This window comes from Camelina sativa, chromosome 17 (assembly GCF_030686135.1).
Source record: "Camelina sativa cultivar CO46 ecotype springtype chromosome 17, ASM3068613v1".
NCBI classification, from domain to species: Eukaryota; Viridiplantae; Streptophyta; class Magnoliopsida; order Brassicales; family Brassicaceae; genus Camelina; species Camelina sativa.
Window position 1 is genome coordinate 4,060,543 of NC_141896.1, and position 26,245 is coordinate 4,086,787.

General features: G+C 33.8%; 2 protein-coding genes and 2 long non-coding RNA genes across 9 annotated transcripts; 2 read left to right on the forward strand and 2 right to left on the reverse strand.

The window, feature by feature from the left end:
* Positions 1–5,712: 5,712 nt before the first annotated feature.
* LOC104755253 (uncharacterized) lies at positions 5,713–8,935 on the reverse strand. 6 transcript variants are annotated; one of them, XM_010477601.3, is made up of 14 exons: positions 8,733–8,931; positions 8,595–8,639; positions 8,397–8,495; positions 8,202–8,312; positions 7,894–8,068; positions 7,723–7,779; positions 7,427–7,563; positions 7,256–7,315; positions 7,092–7,169; positions 6,897–6,964; positions 6,623–6,696; positions 6,325–6,488; positions 5,940–6,010; positions 5,713–5,850 (listed from the first exon to the last, which is right to left on the reverse strand). In XM_010477601.3, the coding sequence occupies exons 1-13, from the start codon at positions 8,802–8,804 to the stop codon at positions 5,951–5,953; spliced, it is 1,200 nt and encodes a 399-aa protein (XP_010475903.1). In that variant the 5' UTR covers positions 8,805–8,931; the 3' UTR covers positions 5,713–5,850; positions 5,940–5,950. The 6 variants fall into 6 exon arrangements, with proteins under 6 accessions (XP_010475903.1, XP_087350490.1, XP_087350489.1 ...); XM_087494364.1 differs by having other exon boundaries at positions 5,713–5,859; XM_087494363.1 differs by having other exon boundaries at positions 8,595–8,935.
* Positions 8,936–11,568: 2,633 nt separating this feature from the next.
* Positions 11,569–12,845, forward strand: LOC104755255 (uncharacterized). The gene is made up of 3 exons (XR_762198.2): positions 11,569–12,103; positions 12,221–12,356; positions 12,503–12,845. It is a non-coding gene; the product is annotated as an uncharacterized LOC104755255 (long non-coding RNA).
* A 1,376-nt stretch (positions 12,846–14,221) lies between these two features.
* LOC104755256 (uncharacterized) lies at positions 14,222–15,720 on the reverse strand. The gene is made up of 3 exons (XR_015585725.1): positions 15,253–15,720; positions 14,604–15,008; positions 14,222–14,498 (listed from the first exon to the last, which is right to left on the reverse strand). It is a non-coding gene; the product is annotated as an uncharacterized LOC104755256 (long non-coding RNA).
* Positions 15,721–15,957: 237 nt separating this feature from the next.
* LOC104759149 (phospholipid-transporting ATPase 3) lies at positions 15,958–26,184 on the forward strand. Its single transcript, XM_087493851.1, has 28 exons — positions 15,958–16,345; positions 16,487–16,552; positions 16,930–16,991; positions 17,476–17,557; positions 17,749–17,859; positions 18,131–18,208; positions 18,337–18,433; positions 18,612–18,718; positions 18,840–18,905; positions 19,003–19,124; positions 19,235–19,310; positions 19,387–19,464; positions 19,566–19,682; positions 19,829–19,978; positions 20,064–20,168; positions 20,737–20,879; positions 21,088–21,189; positions 21,277–21,340; positions 21,420–21,632; positions 21,814–21,979; positions 22,066–22,145; positions 22,227–22,466; positions 22,664–22,713; positions 24,446–24,623; positions 24,700–24,867; positions 24,972–25,334; positions 25,428–25,534; positions 25,607–26,184. Exons 1-28 carry the CDS (start codon positions 16,190–16,192, stop codon positions 25,908–25,910), a joined length of 3,651 nt encoding a protein of 1,216 aa, XP_087349977.1. The 5' UTR covers positions 15,958–16,189; the 3' UTR covers positions 25,911–26,184.
* The last annotated feature ends 61 nt before the right edge of the window (positions 26,185–26,245 follow it).

The window sequence follows — 26,245 nt, forward strand, 5'->3', positions numbered from 1 at the left end:
ACTTATGACGTAGTTACTGTAAAATTATATATACAAGTCAGTCAAATACCAATCAATGATTCTTGATTATAATTTTGTCCTTAATTAATTATATAATACATACATACTGTATGTCTTTAATATTTAAGCCTTAGAGAAAAACAAATCTATAATTTATATTATTATATATATCGTGGATGAATGAAATGTTTTAGTTATTTGTTATACAAGAAAAGAATTTTCGTCTTACTAATTTAAAATAAGGGAAAAAACAAAGAAAACCTCTTATCTGTTGAAATCTTACCAACTAACTTTTAGAATTATATTTTTGTCTCAGGAAAAAATGGTTTACAAGTTAGATTTTTGATGTGACAATCTTATTCTTAACTTACCAAAAAAAATTACCATGCAAAAATAGTTAGTCATCATGTGACTCATGTCTGAGCTACTTTCAATGGTGTAACTTCGAAGAAGCGACTCGGTCGACGCCGATGGCTTTGCTCTGTTTCTAGCTAGATACTGCCAAAACTCATCTATGGTTTGTAAATGGTTTGCATAAAATTGTGAGTCTTTTTTTTTTTTTTTTCAAGTCTATTGAAAATATTGTTTATGGAAGTTTGAATTTATGGGTAGTTTGGCAGGAAAATTACAACAACAACAAATAAAAAAGGATAAATTGTTCCAACTTATTTCATTTGACTCTGACGATTATTTAATTATTATAAGAGTTACAATCTCATCTACATGGACCCTCACTCCATCTACATCTCACCTTTTTCTTTTCCAGTGTTTTCTCCAATGTGTTTATATAAAGAAACACCAACTGGCAAAAATAAATAATTAGAAATATGTTTTGTAAAGTTCTCAGAATTTCCACCATATAATTTCTTCGTTTTTATAACAACCATACAAATGGTAAGCAATCTAGAAAACACGGTGTATGTCAATTTTTTAATAAACGAAAGTAACATATTCGTTTTTTTCTTTGTCGACATAAACATATTCTTTTACCTTTTTTGTATCACAAAATATCTTTGCAAACTTTAATTATTTTTTTCAAACAAATAATTCTCTCTACCCTAATTGGATTGTTGTGTTGTGATAATAAAAACAAAAGAGTAACAGTGGGTAATGAAAGATATGATTAGAAAAAACAACACACGTGCGGTTGTTTGTTGGCAGAATCTCGTTGTCACTTGAAGTGCTTTCGATTTGTACAGAACTGACGCTTTCATGTTCTACACACGCCTCGTAGATTTCCACAGTCCTTCAGATTATTTTTTTACGTACGTACATTAGACACAACAAAAATATACATCACTACTTTATCACAATTGTAATTTTTTTCCTTTGTTTCTTTTCCTATTTTTGTGATTATATTAGCTTTACTGTTTGAGTACGGTAGAAATATCTTTTCACAATGTGGCATAGATACTACTAGAGTTAAAATTATTGGCGTTACACATTTTATCTTAAATCCCAGCCTACACTAAAAGACATTTTGCTATATGAAAAAAAGAAAGTCACGAGCAAATAATGATGCGAACCGACAACGTGTCAGCCTCAAGCATTATAGAGACACAGGGGCCATTGTGAAAAGCTTTCTATTGCTTAGGGATTGTCAAATACATATATTTTCACATGAGATCATTGGCCCACCAATTTCGTGCTACCAAATTTATACGCATCATACTATAAACATTTTAAACCGGAAAATAACATAAATTCATCGTATTCGACCCGAGAGGTATCTATGTATCGGTTTAAGACTCAAACCATATCCTCTTTCAATTTTAAATAACAAACGAGTTCAACCCTAAATATCCTTTTCCAAATAATTGAAGAGGCTCGATCTATAGCATCTTCCTCAATATATTGGGGAATCCCAATATGAATTTAATTTTGAGTGGTTCCTACTCTTTTTGCATGCAACTATGCAACACGATGATTGGCACCGAGGTATATACATGTAGCAAATTATCGACGCAGTCGGTAATTAAATAATGCTTCTTCAACAAAGTGAAAATAAGAGACACTGTTCGGAATTTTTTTTCAGATCAGAATAACTACTAGTAGTATATAATCTACCGGTTTATCTAGGCAATAATTAGGTTTCTTCAAATTAAAGATTTCTTTTCCATGTATTTTTTTTTCTTTTCTTTTGTTTGTGGCATTATAGCATTTAAAACGTTCTATTTTATCCTACTATTATAGAAGACTCGAAAACTTCGTCCTTCTTACAGTAGACAGTAGTCAGTGTGTGGTGACCGTAATTTGAGTTAATGACTCCAAATTTTGAAACGTATGTACGAACGCAGTGATTGTAAACCTAATTTTTAATTGTGCAGAATAAAGCAGTTGAACTATAGATAAAAAAAAAAAACAAAGGAAATGGGTTTAATAATTGGAAGATAAGACATAGAGCATTTAATGAAAGGAGTGGAAACTTAACAACTTTCCCAACAAAAACCCACCAACTTTACTCCCAAATCTTCAAGTGAAGTGATGGGATACTTTACTTGGTGTTTTCAGTTAATCAATTCAAGAGCAACCATAAATAAAATTTCTCGAAGTATTATCATTTACCTTAATGAATATTTCGATGCCTTTTTGCGCTTTATAACTTGCTTAAAAAAAATGTGTTACAAGATACTACATGATAAAGCGCAAAAAACACTAGACGTAGCTTTAATTCAAACCTGTTAATATTTTCTATATCTACATAATTGCCTCAACTATCATCTCTCCCTTTACAAATTCTGTTTTTGCTTTTATCGGGTGGGGGAGATAGCTAGATTTAGGAAAAGATGTAAGGTTTTTGTTTGTTTTTTGTTTCTAAAAATGAGAAGATGGCAAAAAGATCACTTATTAATCCGGGAAATCAAGAATGCCATTTTTTCAAAAAAGATACTGTAACTAGAATTTTAGAAATAAACCTATCTTACAGTATTTCACAACAAAGTCACTAAAATATATTTTTTTTGGTTAAAAACGAAAATCGTTTCAGAATTTGAATGTAAATACTAAATATAAACTAGATAATAACCCGCGCTGGTAGCACGGGAATTTTTTTTTATTTTATTATTTGTTAATATTATGTTTATGTTGTATCATTCATTTACATGTTATATACTATAGTACTATATGGTGAATTTTGATTCATATTAAACTACTAATAGGTAGGCCTCGAAACTACTACCGATACCCGTATTGGACCCGTTTTTCGGTTTGTATCCGTCCCAAAAAAGGTACCCGCAACTTTAGGGTCGAGTGAAGGGTAGAATAATTATATTATCCATGAATAATGATCGAGTATCAGATATTAATATAATTTTTGAGCGTCTCATTATCCGTCTCATTACCCGTTTTATTACCCGACTCATAAATACACGTTAATATTTTGTAGAATAATGTTACCAGCGTGAGGAAATATTTATGTAAATTTGGATTTGTTTGTTACAAAATAATAGTAGAAAAATTATTAATTCTATACATTTTATAAAATCATATATTTAATTTACTTAAGGTCATACTCTGATTTCGACCCGTAGTTGGTACTACTATTTTGGTCTGGTGCAATAGCAAATTCGTTAATTATACATTCGGTAAAGCCAAAAAAATCTAACAAAACATGTATTGACCCGTGATTTGGTATTACAAATTGATGTGATCGTGTTTAGAGATATTAATATACCAAATTTACAAATTGAAGTTATTGGTATAACATGTTGTATATTAATTTTATAGGTGAAAATTACAATTAGGTTATGTATATTATCAATATTATACACTTAGTATTGTTTATATAGTGAATATTGTGTATAAACAATTAAGTTTTAGCCAATTAAATAGTTTGTTATTATTCCTTAAGATTTATGAAACAATAAATAGAGTTTTATTATTTTGTAAACAAATCTAAACTTTTTTTTTTTTAGTTATTAGAATAATTAAAATATAATAGCATATTCGTAATATGTCACATCAGAACTGGTTAAATTTTTAACAACATAGCTTAAATAAGTATATAGATATATTTTAAAAATATAAACAATTGTATCCTAATTTTAAAATATATTTGTTATTATTAAATGATTTAGATATGTAAATATTTAATCTTAGTTTTATATATAAATTTAAGTTTTATAATTTTCTAAATAGTTTGTTATTGTTTCCTATGATTTCTGAAACAATAAATAGAATCTGTTTAATTATTTTATTAATGATTTCTTGTAATCTAATAAATTAATAATTACTATTTTTTTGGATAATCATTTTCAGGTTACAACAAATTAATATTAAAATTTTGTTATTATATTTTGTATTAAAATACAATGGCATTTTGTATAATATTTGACATGGAGTAGGGTTATTTGTTTAAAGGGTTGCTTAAATAAGTATATATATATATCTAATATATATCTCATGAATTAATAAGGTAACAAATAAAATAGTAGAACATATCAAGTTGTTATAAATAAAATAAACGATATATGAAAAACAAAACTAGCCACTTGTTAAAAATACTATAATAAACCATCGTACTATTAACGTAGAAGTGCGTAAAGCTATAAAAGCATATAACCCACTAAATAAACTGGATTATTAAAGTCCCTCGGCTGGTCATCTTTATCGCTTAAACATTAAAAGTGTCCATCAAAGATAATTTTAAATCTAGTGATTAAGTTCTCAAACCTGTTTCGATATTACATTTGATGGGCATATATCACACGCACATTAACACAAAAGGTGCTAAGTTAATGCAAACATGGAAAGACACGTTTCCTTTTTAATTATGTAATCAATGGCCTTTTTAAGCAACTCCCTAGACGTCCTTACCTATTTTTGTTTCTTTTCTTTTTCCTGTCAGCATTTGATTTGATTTGCTTAACATGCTCATACATACAAACTGATAAATGTTAGATAGTTGGATCCAACTATGAAGTCGAATGGTGGACCATGTGTGCCATCTTCGGTGCTCCCAATAACCTTTTGTTGTTTTTGTTACTAATGCCCTCAAAGTTCACATCACAAGTTAAACAACCCACAATCAATGGACCAAAAAGATGAAAAGTAATTCACAAATTTCAATTGGCTACTCGTCTGTTGTATTTGTCTTGATGTCGTCTTCCCCACCAAAAGAAAATAATTTATCCCCATTTAAATCTAAATATACTTTTTAAAATCGTGTACAACTCATATAATACAATACTACTAAATTTAGATCCGAATTGTAACACAACAATAATATTCATACAAGTCTCTAGCTATGAAAATGTAAAGAAAAATACCTTTTGTCTACGTCTAATTCATTGCGTGCGAATGTAGAAAACTCATGTTCTTGTCGTTTATATGACCTTTGTACCCACCAAACGAACTTTCTTCAAGCTGAATGATTGATTTATTATACTTATATCATATATGTGTGGTCAAATAATTTCCACGGCTAGTATAGAAAGGACTAGTCCACTGATCCAATCTCTTATAAAATATCTAGGCCAAGATTCTGATTTGTTATAAACATTTGCTTTGATTTGTTTGCTTATATGTGTATCCATATTGTTATCGTTTTTATTTACTACTTAAAAAGTACTGTATGTTACGCAATATTTTATTGTCAAGGATTTGAATCAAACCGAGAACTATATAAAAAGATATATATATTTCTTTTTGATGGAACCTGAGATGGTCAGTAGAAGCGATCCAGTCATATTTGAGCTATGCCTCTCTAGAAAATCATGGGGTTAATCTTCTTTTCATGACTATAACTTGAGAGTTTGGACACACAGTTATGAGTTATGACATAGACAAATAAAAGCCTAGAAGGCATTACTGGTCATATTTAGTGAACCAATGTCGTCGGTTCTTCAACTCCTGCAAGTACTGAAGTCGTTTATAAGGTCAAAAGAACGACATAAGAGTTTAAGTGATAACAACTAACATACTGTGATGAGACGCTTAACTGAGTTAAGTCTTATACACGATTTGTTGAGCACTCTGAATCAGGCTGGTTCATCAACTCTTTGCACTTGTCCTGCAAAAGACTGGCGATTTTATTCACTTATGGGTTTAAAGTTTGGAACTACTTCGTCGCTGAACCAATGAATAAGCTACATGATATGAGAGGTTTTCTAGAAATCTGAGTGCAACAAAGGTGCTACAAAAAGCTAGGATTGTTTGTGAAAAATGCATACTACATACAGTGGCTGATGAAAAGTGTTGTGAAGATGTTGATTCTAAGAAATCACATTGAATTTGTAGATAATGATTTCAATGCTTTTTTGTTCACTACTTCACTTCTATCAACAATTGTAAGCAGCAAACAAAGAGAAAATCAATTTAACTTGCCTCAATCTCAAAGTGGTTGTGGTTATTATTACTCTGCCAATTGCCACCGACTGTGTTATGCTGCAGGTACTCAGCCGAATCCAGTTGATGATCGTCATCTTGTATCGATCTGCAGTCTGTGTTTTGGTGCTGACAACTAGGAGACGCTGATGGAATAACTTTTTCTGCAATAAGAAGTAACTGAGAATCTGGTTTGTGTGAAGTTGTAACTCTAACGTTAGGGTTTTATGTTGTTTCTGGTGATATCTAATTCTAAGGGAAGGAAAAACAAAAAACAAAAGAAGAGTTGAGAACAGACCTGAGTTTTCTTGAGAATGCATAACACGAGCTTCACATAGAAAATCCTCCATTTTGTCAACTGAGTCATTGTGCCTAGTTAGCCAATCAAAGAGGGATAAGCATTGATTTGGACTATTTAAAAATTTGAGACAGAAAAGCCACCGAGTTCATTACTTAGACCCTTAAAAAGGTAATTATTGTATCATATCATGTCCATTAAGAGAATTCTTATGAAATCTATCTCCCCCTGGACCAGTACGGAAAAAAGAAGATAGTTAAGTGATTTTACAGACCTGGATCTTTTGTTACTCTCATCGGCACCTTGTTCGAATGTCAGTATTGATGTGAACACTCTTCTATCCTGTCATATCAACAGAATGAAAGAAGATTTAACATAACAATTTGATCATTCAAATTCAAAGTTCACCACTAGACTATTATCTCATAATAGAATGTTAGAATAATAGAATCCTGCGATTATCTGTTACCTCTCCAGTCATAAGGGATGCAGACTCCTGAATCCGCTGTAGAATCATCTCCAAACTCTTCACTTCAGAATGCAATACCTAAACATTTGAACACTTTTTACAGAGACTATTGAGGATGCAAAAACGATCAAACTCAGTAGACGGCTAAATATCTCCTTTCTTACCTCTTTTTCAGAAATCAAGTTCTCCACAACTAAATCTTTCACCTGCAAAGTTTTCTGAAGGTAAGGCTAGTCAAGTAAACGTGGATGTGGCAAATGCTTTAAGAGCAATGATCTTGCATTAGTTCCCTTCTTTAAAAAGGCTGTAAAACATGCAAACTCTGATATGGATATCTCTTCGATTTGATGTTGATATTCATTTTTAATCTTTTCTGCTTCCAGCTGAGCCGAAAGCTCTGATATTGTAGTCTCCTTGCTCTGTAATTCCATTTCATGATATTCAATGTTCTCTTCTAAACTTCTGATTTTATCTGCATAAGTACAGATTATAGAAATCATTGTCTTCATCAGAATTAGAGCCAAAGGAAAAGACCACAAAAGTAGATGAAAAACTAACGTAGGAAAAACAATCAGGTAACCTATGAACAATCAGGTTAGCATCAGCGCAGATTCAATGGAAAGAAACTCACCTATAAACACTTTTTCATACGTAGAGACATGGTCCATTTTCTCTTTCAAGCCACTCACTGAAACACAAGAAACAACAGAAACACAATCATTGCATTAGGGTGAAGCCGTGAAAGCATTGAAAGTATATTGGAAGCATATATTCAAGCAGAATTAGCAAGAGATCTACATGCCTACATCTTCTTTTTGATCCACAAGACCCTGAACTTCGTGTATAACCTTTTTGATTGTCGATGCCTCTTTCTCAATTGAATCAAACAATGTAAGATGAGAGGTTATCTTCTCGTTTAAAATAGCAATTTTCCTATCCCTGGCTTCAATTGAACATTTCATTTCACAAAACGACTCCTGCATAACACACCACCACTTCACAATCCCCAGAGAGAAAAAGTATCCATATACACACAATTCAACTGTTCACCCATCAAACAGATGATTCTCTAAGCTACTTCTACTACCCAGACGACGATGAGACAAGTACCTGGTAAGCATTTAAGAAGTTTTCACGTGATTGAAGCAAGTTTTGGATAGTAGCCTTCAATTCGTTCTGCTTGTTTTCCAGCAAACTATAGTCGTTCTGAAGGTAACTCACCTGCAAAAATCAAATTAAAACTTTCACAAAACTCCATATCTTTACTGTTAACAGATTCGCAAAACAAATTAAAATCTTACAAACCTTCCTCTCGAGTGCCTCCTGTGTTTCTCTAGAAGAATCTACCTCAGCTTGAAGCTCCTGCAATTTCCTGCTGTATTCCTCCTCCGTTTGCTTCTGTCTCTGTACATCGACGCACCAAACGACATGGTTCACGGATTCACGAACTCAGAAACGAAACAGAAAACGAGAGCGACGTAACAGTAACATTGATTGAAGAACCTGATTCACAAGATTAATCTGATCTGTGACTGATCTCTCCCTTTCCTGCCAAAAAAAAAAATCGCCAGTAGTAAAGTGGAAGAAGAGAGAGAGAAAACACAAATCCAATAAGATGTATAGAAACCTCATTCTCCTTACACGTAGATCTCGCACTTCTCCGATCATTGACTGAAGCTGCAATCTGAATTTTGACAACTTGAGCAGCTCCATTTTTTATGGGTTTCTTTCTTCCTCCGCAATTTGAATTTCGACCGCCAGAAAAAATGTCAACAAGGGGGAAGAATTAGGTCGTCGGAATTGTCAAAACCGATATAATTATTCTATGGGCCTAATCAAAAATGGGCTTTAAGTCCATTTATATAAATTCGGAATATAATTTTTACAAGCGCGAAGATACGAAATTTCCAAATTATCAAAACTATCACACACATTAAAAATAATTTAAAATAGAGAAATAAATCAAAGTTAACGTTCATAAAATATAACATTATTTCTTTTTGGTAAGAAATCTTATTATATTAATTGGTAAAAAATTTACATTATCATGCAATTAGTCTTAAGGCAAATGTTTATTTTTTGAATAACATCAAAAATATATTAGACTAATAAATTCATTTAAATAATTATTAGTTTTAAAAATTTATTTTCTCTCTCTAATTAATTATGGATGAAATTTACTAATTAATTTAAAAAACTATAAACCAATACAAAATTTTAAAAGCTAAGATTTTATATCTTATTATATAAACCTTAGTTTTCAAAGTAGTATAATCGTGACACGTGTCAAATATATCGATAATATTTTGATATGTGTGAAAAGATATTTTATATAATAATTATAAGAAAATTAAAAAAAATCCTCAAATAAAAGGATTACATTTAATATTTTTGAAAATTATATAAAACCAAAATAATCTTATATCACTAATTTTAATAGGAAAATTATCTATTAAGTTACTAATTTCAAGAGGAAAATATGTGCAATTAATAAGGAAAATATTTGTAATTTAATTGCAATTATCATGTATTAACTATTAAATTACTAATTTCAATAGGAAAATATATGCAATTAATAAGGAAAATATTTACAACTTAATTGCAATTATCATTTATTATAATCATATAGTAAAATAAATTTATACAAAAAGCGATTAAAGTATAAAAAAGTTTAATGTGTTAAAATTAGTGATTAACATAATATAAGAAAATAAGTAATTAATGTAATTTTCTTAAGTTTTTCAATTGGTGAATTATTTGATAGGTTATTTAATATTATGTTATTATATAAAACTTGGTTTTAAAAGTTAGTAACTCATGTGATCGCGACACATGTCAATTTTAACAATTAAAGATTTTGTCATGTGTTATATAAAAACTTTGTTTTAACATATTATAAATTGTAAGAAATTAAAAATTTAAACAATTTAATAAATATAAAAAGATAGTTCATATATGTATATAAAAAATAATACTAATCCTAATTTTAAATTACTAATTCTATAAGAAAAAGAATCAAAAAAAATTATACAGTTAATTACTATAATACCATAGTTAAATAAATTATACTGTCAATTATTAATCATAAAATAAAAAGGATTGTAGATATTCAATTATAAGTTGCAGGACTAATCTTGCGATCTTTGATTCTAGATGACGAAACGACCATTTCTGTATGTAGCTCACCGTAATACCCATGTGCACGAAGCACACGTCTAATGGTCGGAGTAAGATGGGATACATTGAAACCGCGGCTGAGACTCGCGTTTTCGTAATCCCAAAGCGCTCTCGCCCGTCTATAATCTCTCCGTCTCAAACTCTACAAATAAAAAAAACAAACATAACTAAATGATGTCAAAAGAGAGTTTTCACGGTGATACATGGGAAAATATCTATATATATATATATATAAAAATGTACATACCTTTCCACTCCGCTTCATGATTGCGAATTAGGAATATGAATAAGGAATAAGGAATAAGTGTCGAAGTAAATTCGTTGTAGGACTTTGGTTTTGGGATTTGTAAACTTATACTCCCTTTGTTTCACAAATGATTTATGATGATGTTTAGGATTTTTACATAAATTAAGAAAAATATTTAATGTTTAGATATAAATGCATTATTTATTTATAATAATATTTCTTATAACTATTAACCAATAGTAGTTCACAAAACTTTAATATTTTCATTTAATGGTTCTTGAAATTTATAATTTTTTAGCATTAATTGATAAAAATCAATATTTGTGATAAAAGAAAAAATCATAAAAATTCATCTATTATGATAGAGAGAGTATAATTTTTTTCATTATTAATAGGTAGGTAGTTGGATCCCACAGTCAAATGGTGGATTATGTGACAGCTATGTTTGAATGTTCGATGAACGAATAAAAAACAAATCGAGAACTAAATGTTCGATGATCGCTTCTACTGACCATCTCTTTTTTTGTTTGGCTTACTTATGTGTATCCATTCTTATTTTTTACTTACTACAATAAAGAAAAAGTACTGTATGTTACGCAATATTTTAACTGCTAAGGGTTTAAAACAAACCGAGAACTAATAATAATACTAAGGGAAGGAAAAACATAAAACAAAAAGAAGAGATGAGAACAGACCTGAGTTTTCTTGAGAATGCACGCATAACACAGAAGATCCTCCATTTTGTCATTGTGCCTAGTTAGCCAATCAAAGAGGTATAAGCATTGATTTGGACTATTTAAAATTTTGAGACAGAAAAGCCACCGAGGCGCACTGCTGGAATACCACTTCCGGAAAAAATTTGATCGTGCATGCCACCGTCTTGTTTGTAATAAAATTAAACATTTTCTTTTTAATCAAAACGCATGAAAATGTCTAAAAAACCTTGTTAAAATTCTGATATTACTGATCCAACCAAACTATTCGACCCAAATCAAATAAAATGGATCACCCGATCCAATGATCCACTTAAAAATATTTGTAAGAGAGAATTACAAAGGTAAAAAATTAGAAAAAAAAATCTTCGACCTTCGATTATTCTCTGATTTTCTCCGACAATGGCGAGTGGACTCTGCAACTCTTCTATCGACTTCGATTCTTCTCCTCTCTTCCCCGGCAACGGCAAGTCTCCTTGATTAACTTCAATTCTTCTCCACTCTTCCCCGACAACGACGACAACTCATCTTAGGGTTTTCTCCGACAACGGCGAGTGGACTCTTCAACTTCTCCATCGACTTTGATTCTTTCCTCTCTTCCCCGGCGACGGCAAATATCATTCTTCTCCTTTCTTCCCCGGCGATGGCAGGTCTCCTTCGTCGAATTGGATTCTTCTCCGCTCTTCCTCGGCGGCGGCAACGCTTCTCCGGTTTTTTCCAACAAAGGCGAGTGGACTTTTCAACTCCTTTGACTCCTCCGTTGACTTCAATTCTTCTTCTCTCTTCCTCGGTGACGGCAACTCTCATTCGTCGACTTTGATTCTTCTCCGCTCTTCCCTGGGACGACAACTCTTCTCCGGTTTTCTCCAATAACGGTGAGTGGACGCATCAACTCCACCGTCAACTTCGATTCTTCTTCTCTCTTCCCCGGTGACAACAAATCTCCATTGTCGATTTCCATTCTTTGCAACTAACCATATCGCATCTTTCAGCTTCTGATGGTTCTCCAAGTACCACCAACCAGATTGTATCTTTTGATGGTAATGCAAGCTTCTCAACATATAATTCTAAGGGGATTTGGTATTGATCACTCACCAACGGATCAGGCCCTCCACAACTCCTATCACGGTTAGTGACTCATTCACTATTCCGACTCATCTACAAGCTCATAACAATAATGATAATTGATATGATTATGTTAGTAACTAATGTCCATAGCAACACTTGACATGTTTTGTATTTCAATTCTGTATTTTGTTGTGTTGTGGATTCAGAAATTTAGAAGGAATCAAAAGATAGAGAAAGAATATAGATGTTGAGAAAAGAAGTGGGTGAGCTTAAAGAAGTAAGAGATGGAAAAGAATATCTACTTAGAAGCTAGCTATAAGGAGCAGAAGATTAAAGACTTGCAGCAGAGACTAAGAGACTGAGTTTTGTTTAGTTGTAGATTATAGAATTATATGGTGAACGTGAGTTTTTATGTACAACTAGATTATATAGGTACAACTGACACAATTTCGGTAGAACTTGAACTATTTGGTGCAACTGTATGTATTACATGGAGCAATGCTTATTGTCATTTAAGAAAATAACAAATTAATTAAAATTTATATTAAATTGAATTTAAACCTGAATCATGTAAAAACGAATATAAATGGACCTTTGGCGGCAGGATATTCATTTAAAATAATCCCACGTGTGGTAAAGTGGACAAGGACAGCAGAATATTAATAAAAAAGACTATTTGTTATAAACATAGTTGATCTAGTTTTCCAGTTGTACTATCATATTCATAGTTGAACTTTTACGATTTTTATGAATTTTCAGTTAGACTATGATTTAAATTATTAATTAGAAGTTGGCCACAAGATTTATTACTATTAATTAGTTTATAACTTATTTATAATTTATTATTAGAATTTACTAAAAATACAATTTAGTAATGCCTAGTTGAGCTAGTTGAAATAATGGTATTTATTAGGAAGATGATAAATATGAGTTTTACTTATTTATAATTGTTTCTTTTATACTTTAAGATATTTTTAGGATCCTCAGAAATCTTAATTTATCGTTTTCATATTTGTTGAATACAAATATAAATACATTTATGTTCCTAGTTATACCTAGTTGAATTTAGTTGTATGAATAATAATTTATATCAATGTCAACTACAAATATAGAAAAATCATAAAAGTACAACTATGAAGATGAAAACAGACTGGCGATCCTTCCAGAAGAAATCCAAGCCGCGAAAAATGCAAAACTCCAATGGGAGGAAATGCTTGGGTTGTTCTGGGAGTTCGATTATATACTTAATTATCTGTCAGTTGTACCATTTGTACTATTTTGACATGTCAGTTGTTCCATTTGTACTATTTGTACCATTTGCTGAAATATGTCAGCGATATTGTCAGTGAACCGGTGAGATGATGAGGAGTGAACCGATGAGATGGTCGGACGGTGAACCGGCAAAACCGATTAGGGAAAAAATAAAAATAAATCGATTTTAGTATAAAAGATAAAATAAAAATAATTAAATAAATCAGCTTCATTAAGGGTAAAATAGGAATATCACATTTTGGATGGTATGCAGACTCTCAAGTGGTATGCAAGATCAAAATTTTTCCGTAAGTGGCATTCCAGCAATAAATTCCCGAGTTCATCCCTTAGACCCTTAAAAAGGTAATTATTGTAACATATCATGTCCATCATTAGTGGAGTAACCCACCATAGTTACTCTCACATTAATTAATTATATAAATAATCATAAATTAAGTAAAACAACCCTAAAAGAACTTAAGCAAAATCACCCTATTACTAGAGAACCCCAAAGAAGGTTACTCAAACATTTAAAAAATATATATTGTTTTTTTTTGTGTTTATTAATTATCAAATTTTCTTTTTTGCCAACTTTCTTGATGAATAGTGAATTAAAACAAATATTGCATTGCATGATGGATAGATTAACAGAACACAATCAAGAACATTCAAGAACAAAAAACAGAACCTGCAGTTTTAAAAACAGAACCTGCAATACAAGTACAAAAAAAACCCTACAAATTTCAACCTAAACTACAAAACAAATATCTACAATGTAAAGGATACCAACTTTTGTCATATTTGATTATCACTAATGTTACTACATTCACATGACCTTGTTGAGCAATACAAACATTCACTAATGTTACTACATTCACTGCCGATGTTAGGATCGCCACTAGGTAGAATATCTCTTTCTCCGGTGTTAATGCTGAAGTTCGATTGTCCCACCTGCACAAACACACCTGGCTGATTACATCTTTGTTATCATTATTTCAGCTTCTAAAGCCTCTGTTATTAATAAGAACTTGGTGTGAATGTAGTATTAGAGGTCACCTTGGCAATCAAGACAATGAAGAAAGAACCTTGAAGCGACATTGACGATCAACATAACTTTCCGCTTGAACCTCTTTCTTCTTTCTTCAGGTACTAGTCATATCACTTACATAATATAGTGGCACTCTTCATGCTCTCGACTCCGGTCCAATATATTTTACAAAACCAGTCAAAGGCAAACACAGAAGAAGATATCAACGTTGGCTAAGTTCTTAACAATACTGATAATACGCCTTGTTGAGCAATACAAACCATTCATTTCATTTTCAGCCATGGCCCGGTTCCTTTCACTTTCCTCTGCAAATTTAACAAATCCATAACCTTTTGATCGCCCATTACTTGGATCAGTAACAACCTTGGCACCTCTAACTGAAGATACTTGTAATTGTAGCTATTTTAAGAAATCTGCAAATCCAAATTCGACATCACTTAATCTACTTAAGCTAATTCCTTTTTTTTTTGGGCAACACTTAAGCTAATCCCAAGATCAGAATTTTCCAACCAAAATGCAATACAAGAGAATATTGAGCTTAATCCAATCTACTTAGGCTTATTACATTCTGATTCTAAGCTTAATCCACTTGAGCTTTGCTATTAAGCTTTAGTTAGCCAATAAACTCTAACAAGAGATTGCAAACAAAGGAGTTACCTCGTCACGGCTTTTAGGCCATGGAACCAGCTGATGGTAACCTTTAGGAGGCGGAACCAAGCAATTCAAGCCTTTACCTTTCGCAGCACAGTGACGCTCGACTGTAACCTTCTCCGTCTCAGTCACCATCGACGGAGGCGGTTGTGTTGTGGCGGGGATTTGATACGGAGACCTCCGGGATCGAGCTGCCGTCGTTGTCGCAGCATAAAAAATCTCCGCCGTCGTTGGTGGTGAGAACCGAAGCGTCAAATCTTAGGGTTAATCCAACAACCTTCCGCCGTCGTTGGTCGTGAGAACTCCGTTTGTATCGAGAGAGAAGAGAGAGAATGGGGAAGAAAGAAAAAGAAAATGGAAAAAAAAAATTCATTTAATATTTATGTATTTACGAATGAAAATAGGCCACGTACGGTTACTCATGGTGTTGCTTCAGATGCTTCCCAGGGAATCGATTCTCTCCTAAATGGATCGTAAATAGATTTTTTATTCAGTTTTTTGGCCCCAAATGGTTGAGTAACCATGAGAGTAACTGCCAGTAAAGATGCTCTTATGAAATCTATCTCCCCTTGGACCAGTACGGAAACGAAGAAGAAGATGGTTAAGTGAATTTACAGACTGTAAACTGATGTGAACACCCTTCTATCCTGTCATATCAAGAGAATGAAAGAAGATTTAACATATCTTCTCGTTTAAAAAATATTGGGCTTTGAGTCCATTTATATAAATTTGGAATATAATTTTTACAAGCGCGAAGCAAAGCAAATCCACCCTAAAAAAAAAAAAGGGAAAAAGAAAAAAAGAAAAAAGGTTGAAACAAAAGAGGGGGAAGAAGGAAGATGATGGTCCTCTGTGTTTCTACCGTCGTCGGTATAGATCTCATGCTCGGTTAATCGGATATTTCAGAGAGGGTAACATTTTGAAGCTCAATTTCCAAATCCGAATGGTTATTCCGGGAGGATTAAGCGTTGATTCGTCAACGAATCACCTGCGAGCACCGTCTCGAACGGTGACGCTGGGCCGTATACAACCTCAGGCTCCTACTTATCGTACCGTATACTGCAATGACCGAGATTCTAATTACCTCGTCCGGTTCAAGGTACTTTTTCGTTCTCATTTTCACAATCATAATTTTTTTTTTTTTTTTTTTTTTTTTTTTTTTTTTTTTTTTTTTATTGTTTGGCGTTCAGTCAGTTTGTGAGTTTTCTTGTAATGAATGTTTGAATGAAAATGTTTGCAGGGTAATTCAATTTCTACAACAAAGTACAATGTTTTCACCTTTCTGCCCAAAGGTCTGTTTGAACAAGTAAGTGTTTTCTCTTGTTAATTTGATATCAGTTAGTGCATCTACTAGCTAAATTAGTTGGAGGAAATTTTTAGTTTAAGAAACTGCAGCCTATAAGCTTATAAGTAGGAGGAAATTTTAGTTTAAATGAAGGAGAGTAATGGTCGAAAGATTTGCTAGTAGTCGGTTATATCGATATATCAAGTTCTGGTTAATGCTTAAACAAAAGAAGGTTTACATTCTTGCTCTGGCTGTCAACGGCCTTTAGGTTTGTGTATATTTGGAGTGATTGCAATGCACCTTTAGGTTTTGAGGGGAATGAAAAATCATTAGACTGCATTTCTCACAGATCTTTGAAGTTTTATATCTGATCTGAGAAATAATGTGTTTGCTGACAGTTTAGGCGCATAGCAAATATATACTTTCTTGGAATTTCATGTCTATCAATGACACCAATAAGGTATGTTACCTCCATAGTACTTGTTTCATTTTTTATTACTCACTTGTGTTGGAATTTCATGTCTTATGATGACTGGTAACACTTGGCCATAACGGATTTAAAACAATTGTTTGTTTACCCATGAGGCTTTTCACTTCTCAGGAGGTTTATGTGGATATAGTCTACTTCGCTGGCTATTTAGGATTATGTTAATGTGCCACGTATGTGATTTTAGATGATCTTTTAGCATACCTTGATCAATTTTGCTATCATGGCTTTTTTCATACTGGGAAAATCATCATTGTCTCCATGTGAGAATGTGATTTTTTTTTTTTCTGTGAGAATGTCAATTCTTTTTATTTAGCCACAGCTTACTTTGATCCATAATATGAAAACGGACTTTTGGGCCAAAATTAAGATTCTGATGCCATTCTATCCCTTGGATGCGTTGTTATATTGTTTTTCAGTCAGTAAAGTGTAACTAAATAAGCTGTTTGTCCTGCAGCCCTGTTAATCCAATAACAAATGTGGCTCCGTTGTCAATGGTGCTTCTCGTCTCTCTTATTAAAGAGGCTTTTGAAGACTGGGTAAGGCCTGACTTCTTGTTTCATCCTTTTTAAACATCATAAAAATTTGTCATCCCTCTTGAAATGAAATAGAGTTAGTTATTCAGCTAATATCCGTATAGGGTTCAAGTTAGTGAATGCTTGAGAGTTTCAGGACCAATCTGGTTCTTGACTTCTAAATCCTTCTGCAAATAATCCGTATTCTGTTGCAGAAACGATTTCAAAATGATATGTCAATAAATAACAGCACAGTGGAGGTTTTGCAAGATCAACTATGGGTACCTATTCCCTGGCGGAAGTTACAAGTCGGAGATATTATCAAGGTATACGTTTCTGACAGAAGTGATCGAACAAGGATGTGCTGTTGAATGTTGACACACATGTTTTAGTTTCTAATGCTTGAATTTGAGCCATCGCAGTAGTTATCAATTACCTATATTAATTTGTGTGTCATTATGCTTGTTTCATCGTACTGGCCTTTTAAAATTGATAGGCGTTCATGCCTCTGCTGCATTTTTGGATTATCAGAACTTGTTATTATCTTTAAACTTAAATTCGACAAACTTGGTTAATATACTTCGTGGATATTTGCAGATTAAAAAAGATGGATTTTTTCCAGCTGATCTTCTTTTCCTGTCCAGCACAAATCCTGATGGTATCTGCTACGTGGAGGTGCTTGGCTCCTTCGGCTATAAAGATTGTTTTTTTTCTTCTCTTTTTCTAGCAAAAAGAAGCTATTTTGGAGTATTGAATATACATATTTATTCTACTTTTATTGTGCGTGCTCTTCGTGAGTGCAGACTGCCAACCTAGATGGAGAAACAAATTTAAAAATCAGAAAGGCCCTTGAAAGGACATGGGATTACTTGACACCAGAGAAAGCTTCGGAATTTAATGGTAAGTCTTTGGGGTCGATTATTATCTTGCAAACATTTTCATAGCTAAATATGTGTCTGTACTAATGTCTATCATCCATTTGCTTCTGGTCCATTTGATCTATCGCCATTGTTTGTTAGTATACCAGCGTTGTTATATTTATCAACTTTATCCTATATTTCTCTCTTTTTCTGTGCAGGCGAAATTCAGTGTGAGCAACCTAATAATTCTTTGTACACTTTCACGGGGAATCTTATTGTAGAAAAGCAGACTTTACCTCTCTCTCCAGACCAGCTTTTATTGCGTGTATGATTAACGGTTTCTCCTTTTAGCTTTGTGTCCCGTTTCTGCTTTTTGTCTACATAATTTCAATATTCAAGACCTTATATGTTCGGGGTTTGTAAATCTTTTGCATTCGAATTCTCAGGGTTGCAGTCTTAGGAACACGGAATACATTGTTGGGGCTGTGATTTTTACGGGTCATGAGACAAAGGTAAGCTGCCATGAAGCTTGTTTGACGAGAAACTACTGGCTAGCATTCAGGATTTTGTCTTTTTATAATAGTTGTATGGTGAATGGAATGTATGTAGGTGATGATGAATGCCATGAATGCTCCATCCAAAAGAAGTACACTAGAAAAGAAACTCGACAAACTCATTATTACAATCTTTTGTGCCCTTGTCATAATGTGCCTGATTGGAGCTATAGGGTGGTATGGATTCTGTCAATTTCTTTATGGTTTATCCTGTCCTATTATGATATTTGATCATATTTTTGGTTCATAGATCCCGCATGGATTTTAAAATCTGTTAAATGTTGCAGTGCAATTGTGACAGATCGTGACCACTTTTATTTGGGTCTTCATAAGAAAGATTGGGAATACCGTAATGGCTTGACGGTATTAACCTTGCATAGTGAATTGATTTCTTGAATCTATGGATTGCTGGTTCTTATAGTACCTTTTGGTGCCACAGATAGCGTTTTTCACATTTTTTACTCTAGTCACTCTTTTCTCTACAATCATACCAATCTCCTTATATGTTTCTATCGAGGTATGTGTATCCCCAAATATCTTCTTTTAATTTCTTATACGTGCAGCACAAAACTTAAGTTTTCTGAATGATTCCTCTTTTCCTCCCTAAATGGAACACAGATGATCAAGTTTATTCAGTCAACTCAGTTTATCAACCGAGATCTTCACATGTATCATGTTGAGACAAACACTCCTGCCTCCGCTAGGACTTCAAATTTAAATGAGGAGCTTGGACAGGTAAACTTTTAATTCACTCCCGCATCACCCCATGTTTAATATAATTGGTTTTGGTGCAATCATTTGTATTATTGCTGAATCATTTTTCCCAATGATATGCTTTTCTCGTGAGCACAATGGTCTTTACCTGCCTTGGTATCTTTCAGGTGGAATACATATTTTCTGATAAAACTGGAACTCTCACAAGAAATTTGATGGAGTTTTTTAAGTGTTCAATTGGAGGAATAAGTTATGGATGTGGTATCACTGAAATAGAAAGAGGAATTGCTCAGCGCGATGGCTTAAAAATTCAAGAGGTATAATTTCTTCTCACATGATGAAGTTGAATTACTCATTCTGGAACAACAAATGATGTTTTCTTGTACGCTCTAATATCCTCAGGAACAAAGGTCGACTGGTGCTATAAGAGAAAAAGGATTTAATTTCGATGATCCAAGGCTTATGCGAGGAGGTTGGAGAAACGAACCTAACCCCAATCTTTGCAAGGTGTCTTTCATATCCTGTAGATTTAATTCTCAATAGTATAAGAATTGTAATAGCTAGGGGTTGTATGATTTGGCTAGTTTTCAAAGAATTTTACCTCTTCCCATATGAGAAGCCTGAGTAAATGTTTTCTGGAAGAAATGATGAGATATTCCTTTCTCGTGATGTTATGTAGGTGTTATTTCCTTTCCAAGTGGTATATGATTTCACTAACGTCTTTGTATGTGTTCTGTTGATGCTATGGAAAACAGTTTTTAGCCCTGAGTTGCCTTCTATGGTAAAGCAGAGGCCAGGACAATTGATGAATTCCTTTTGATAGTTTCTTTGTTGATTGACAGTTGAAATATATTGAAGAAATTTAAATGATCCTTTCAGTTGGTACGCTGGCATTGACCAGGACCTGAACTTTGGTCTCTGTTCTGGGGCTTAGGTTGAAAAAAGCAAACAGAATCTTATTAACAAACTTCCATTTTAGAGAATTTAGTTAACCTTGGGGTTTCATTTCCATATTTCTCCTCGCTGTTATTGGGCATGCAATTGACTATAATGTATCATATGTTAAATTTTGTAGGAATTTTTCAGATGCCTAGCCATATGCCACACAGTCCTTCCTGAAGGGGATGAGTCCCCGGAGAAGATCGTTTATCAAGCTGCATCTCCAGATGAAGCTGCTCTAGTTACCGCCGCTAAGAATTTTGGATTCTTCTTTTACAGGTTATTCTCGTTTACATTTCAGTTCTCAATAGACAAGTTGAAAGTGCAAGCAATCTGACAAGAACATATTTTCATTTACTAAGATAATAGGCCCATACTTATGTTTTAATGCATAGTTTTGTATTTGTTCCAAAATGAGCAGAGAAAAGGTGCTTTCGCTTTTCAAGTCTCTATGAATTTCTTTGAGACAACTTTCATGTATTTTCAGGCGTACACCAACTATGGTGTCTGTTCGCGAGTCTCACACGGAACAGATGGGAAAGATCCAAGATGTGTCTTATGAGATTCTTAATGTTCTCGAGTTCAACAGGTGTACTAGGCTTCTGGCTGTTAGCTTTTTTTTATCTCTTTCTCATGGTTAAGCATACTAATGAAATGTCACACGCACCATTAACAGTACAAGGAAGCGTCAGTCAGTTGTGTGTCGTTATCCAGATGGGAGACTTGTACTCTACTGTAAGGTAAACAGTTTTTTAGGTAATTGGATGAGCCTGTGTTATTGCATATCAATATGATAATTGCTTTGAATAATTTCTACAGGGTGCAGATACTGTAATTTTTGAAAGATTGGCTTCCGGTATGGATGATGTTAGAAAAGTAACAGGAGAGCACTTAGAACACTTTGGATCGTCTGGGTTGCGTACCCTTTGCCTGGCCTATAAAGATTTAAATCCTGAAGCCTATGATAGTTGGAATGAAAGATTCATCGAGGCCAAATCTGCTTTACGAGATCGTGAGAAGAAATTAGATGAGGTATAATGCTCTTTCGTAATATTATGGCAATGCGAAGATAGAACTTGGCTAGCAGTGGCGATAAGAACTTGTTGAACTGATATTCATCATATAGCAGTGAGAGCAGTGTACTTTTGAGTTGCCTAGAAATATCTTTGTTTAATATATAGCAGGAAAAAAATTGTAATCCTGGTCCATGCAGGTTGCAGAACTTATTGAGAAGGATCTTATCCTGATTGGATCAACTGCAATAGAAGACAAGCTTCAGGAAGGGGTACCTACCTGCATAGAGACATTATCAAGAGCTGGGATTAAGATCTGGGTGCTAACAGGGGACAAGATGGAAACTGCAATCAATATCGCATATGGTAAGTGCCACAAACTTCTTCTCATACTTCTTCTTTGCTCTTCTTCCATTTTAACTTTGTGCTCCTTGATTCTTTTAATGTTTCAGCTTGTAACTTAATCAACAATGAGATGAAACAGTTTATTATCAGTTCTGAAACTAACGCAATCAAGGAAGCTGAAGAAAGGGTAAGACATACAGATGCCTCTTATGGTGTATGATTATCATTGATTACAGTCCTAATAGTTGAAAAAATTATCTAAAAGCAGGGCAACCAAGTTGAAATTGCGCGTGTCATTAAAGAAGAAGTAAAGAAGGAACTGAAGAAGAGCCTCGAAGAAGCTCAACAGTATCTGGGTACTGTAGCTGGACCAAAATTGGCTCTTGTTATCGATGGGAAGTGTTTGCTGTATGCATTAGACCCGGCTTTACGTATAATTTTGCTCAGCTTGAGCTTGAACTGTACTTCGGTTGTGTGCTGTCGCGTTTCTCCTTTACAGAAAGCGCAGGTAATTTTCATGACTTATTTATTGAATAATACTTACATTTTTGTCTCTGCAATAACGGTTATATAATTGCTGGTCTGGATTTTTTGCAACAATAGACATACTTGGTGCCTTGGTGGGAACATATGTTCTTACCTTTCAATTTACTCTTGTGACTGATTTTTAAATTTTAATAAGTGAGACACTGATGTAAATTTCAGGTTACAAGCTTGGTGAGAAAAGGAGCAAAAAAGATAACACTTAGAGGGGGGTATTCAACTTATATTTTAAAAGATTTTAAAGTATTCTTAAAATCCTTTGTTATTCAACTGAGGATTTTAAAAAATCTTATGAAATCCTATGTTATTCAATTAAGATTTTTATAAAATCCTTTAAAATAATTCAGAATCTCTTGTTATTCAATCAGTTGTTTATAAAACCAACTTCAAATCTCTTGTTATTCAAAATATTACAACTTTTTTAAGAATGCTACTTTGAATGATTCTAGGAGACTTTTTTTTTGTTTTTTAGTTGAAAATTAATTCTCTCAAAATCATACCTTTGAGCTAGAATTTTAAAAGATTTCATTAAAAAAAAACAGTCATAAAAAATAACTCAGGCAACTATAATCTCCGCAGACCAGCAGACACCTTCTCCACCTGTTAACCACTAGAAGCCACTCATTGCGACGCTAACCTCAACTCAAAGCACCAGCAGCAACAAAACACAACCAATATCAGGGAAAAAAGCAAACCAATAAACAAGATATACCAGTGATATACTCACGAAAAGGATATGTTATAAAGAACCACCACCGGCAGCCAAAACATCACCAAAGCAGTAACACTGGAGCTACTGGTAAGCTCAGAATGGAGACCCCAAGACAATAACCAAACACCCGACGCATCACAAAGGACACTCTCCTAAAAGATATGCTGTTGTCTTCAGACATATTTGACCAACAGAGAAACGTCCATTCTATCGCCAAGCCTTATCGTTGAGGAAGATGACCAAAACTGAAAATTACCGGAAGCATTGTCAAGAATACCTATCCGAAGGAGAGAGGCTAGAGTGGTGAGGCTTTAGCATCTATACGAGACGAAGGGATAAGCCGAGCAAAACAAACACGACTCACTCCGAATCAGACACCAAATCCACTTGCAAAGGCTATGCTCCGACGGACGAGATCGATGCCACACGGTGAAGACAGAGACGGCAAATCTTCAGGACTATGCGTTATTTTAGATTGTTTTCATTCACGACACTTTGTTTCCTCTGTTTTGGTCACATTCACGTTTCACGTTTGCTTCTCTTTTATTAAACTATATGAAGAAGAGGCGATGTGTTGGAGTTAACGGACACATAATAGAGACGTTAACATAGCTTAACTGAGCTTGTTTGTTAGACGTTAAGTCCATTGTTGTATAGTAATTCAGCTTCACCATATATATGTTTGTACAGTGACTTGATTCATTCAGTGAGAAAAATCAGATTATTTTACTTCTTCTAATATCTTTGTTTCTTTTTTTTCCTCACAGTTATGTTTGCTTCTCTCTCTCTCTTTTGGTTCTTGATCGTTTCCTTCTCTCTCTCATTCTCTACGACATTTCTTCCTTGTTGGCTTTTACTCATCTTCTTCACTTAGTTTCTTCCTCTGTTCTTCATCTCACTTAAAGCTTTGTTTCTTTGTTGCAGGATTTAGACTCTGTGGTGGTGTCTCTCTTACAACTTCACAAATAAGCGATTAATTAATAAGAGGCGATGTGTTGAGGCTTCAGCATAACTTCACAAATATTTTGCTATAGAATTGTTTTCTGTGTATTGGAAATTACTATAAAATCTTATAGAATCTCATAAAATCACATTTCATTTTCTAAAAATAAAAATAAAAAAATCTAAAACACAATCAAATCTCCTAAAAATCTCTTAAAATCTTTCAAAATCCTAAAATGTTAAAATCCTACCAAATCTTTTAAAATATAAGTTGAATACCCCCCTCTTAGCATTGGTGACGGTGCCAATGATGTTAGCATGATTCAAGCCGCTCATGTTGGTGTAGGAATTAGTGGGATGGAGGGAATGCAAGCTGTGATGGCTAGTGATTTTGCCATTGCTCAGTTTAGGTTTCTCACGGATTTGCTTCTTGTCCATGGAAGGTGGTCATATCTAAGAATCTGCAAGGTTGGTCTCTCACCTCAAAAAATTTCTTCTAATGTTGCTGTTGTTAGTTGTTACTGACAGTCTTTTGTTTTTGCAGGTGGTCATGTATTTCTTCTACAAGAATCTTACCTTCACTTTGACTCAGTTTTGGTTCACATTACGAACTGGATTTTCGGGTCAAAGGTTCTATGATGATTGGTTCCAGTCACTATACAACGTTTTCTTTACAGCCCTTCCTGTGATTGTTCTTGGGCTGTTTGAGAAGGTACTGATTTCCCCATTCGTTCTATTAAAAAGTATTCATAAATACCATCATGTGTGCCTTTTGTTTACGATCGATAATTTTATACTGACTTGTGCATTTGCTAGGATGTGAGTGCATCCCTCTCAAAGAGATATCCTGAACTATATAGAGAGGGAATTCGTAATTCCTTTTTCAAATGGAGAGTCGTGGCAGTGTGGGCTTCTTCTGCTGTGTATCAATCTTTGGTATGCTATCTCTTCGTAACCGCCTCAGCTTTTGATGGCAAAAATTCATCAGGAAAGACGTTTGGTCTTTGGGACGTGAGCACAATGGTCTTTACCTGTCTGGTCATAGCCGTAAACCTACGGATTCTTTTGATGAGCAACTCGATTACCAGATGGCATCATATCACAGTTGGAGGAAGCATTTTAGCATGGCTCGTTTTTGCTTTTGTATACTGTGGGATTATGACGCCACGTGATAGAAATGTAAGCTATGTTTCCTCCATTAGGTCAAAAGGTTCCCTAGTATTATATATGATTTGGTTTCTGATTCTTACTGTTTTTGCTTTGTGTATGCAGGAGAATGTCTACTTTGTCATATATGTCCTAATGAGTACATTTTATTTCTACTTCACATTGCTGCTTGTTCCGGTTGTTGCTCTTCTGGCAGATTTCATCTACCAAGGGTAAGTAAAACTTGAATCTCGATACTCCAATCACAAGAGGTATGCTTATAGCGGGAAATTGCTGAATTGCAGAGTGGAGAGATGGTTCCTCCCATATGATTATCAAATAGTTCAAGAGATTCACAGGCATGAGCCCGATAGTAGCAATGCAGATCAACTGGAGATAGCAAACGAGCTCACACCAGAAGAAGCAAGAAGCTATGCGATAGCCCAATTGCCCCGCGAAATCTCAAAGCACACTGGTTTTGCCTTTGATTCACCTGGTTATGAGTCATTCTTTGCATCTCAATTGGGTATATACGCACCACAGAAAGCGTGGGACGTGGCTAGGAGAGCCAGCATGAGGTCACGACCCAAAGCACCAAAGAAGAATTGAAAGGAGAAAAAGGAAATGGATACATGAGTTGTGTTGTATATTTAGGCTGCCACTTTTCCAGGCTCTGTTCAGTACTGGAAGTTTTGTTAGGCCTTTAGTTTTTTTGTATCGATATATAGAAATCTTCGCTTAGGCAAGTCTGTTGCTATTGCTTTTAGTTTCCATTATTGGTATTCTTGCCATTAGTAATTTAGTATAGGGCCATGAGACTTTTCTGTTTATGTACACAAAAGTTGTACTCGATTACACTCACTAATTACTAATTTGCAGAGCTCTCGCTTCTCTTGTTTGACATGTCACATATACCATATGCTTGGAAAGATAACATCCGTATA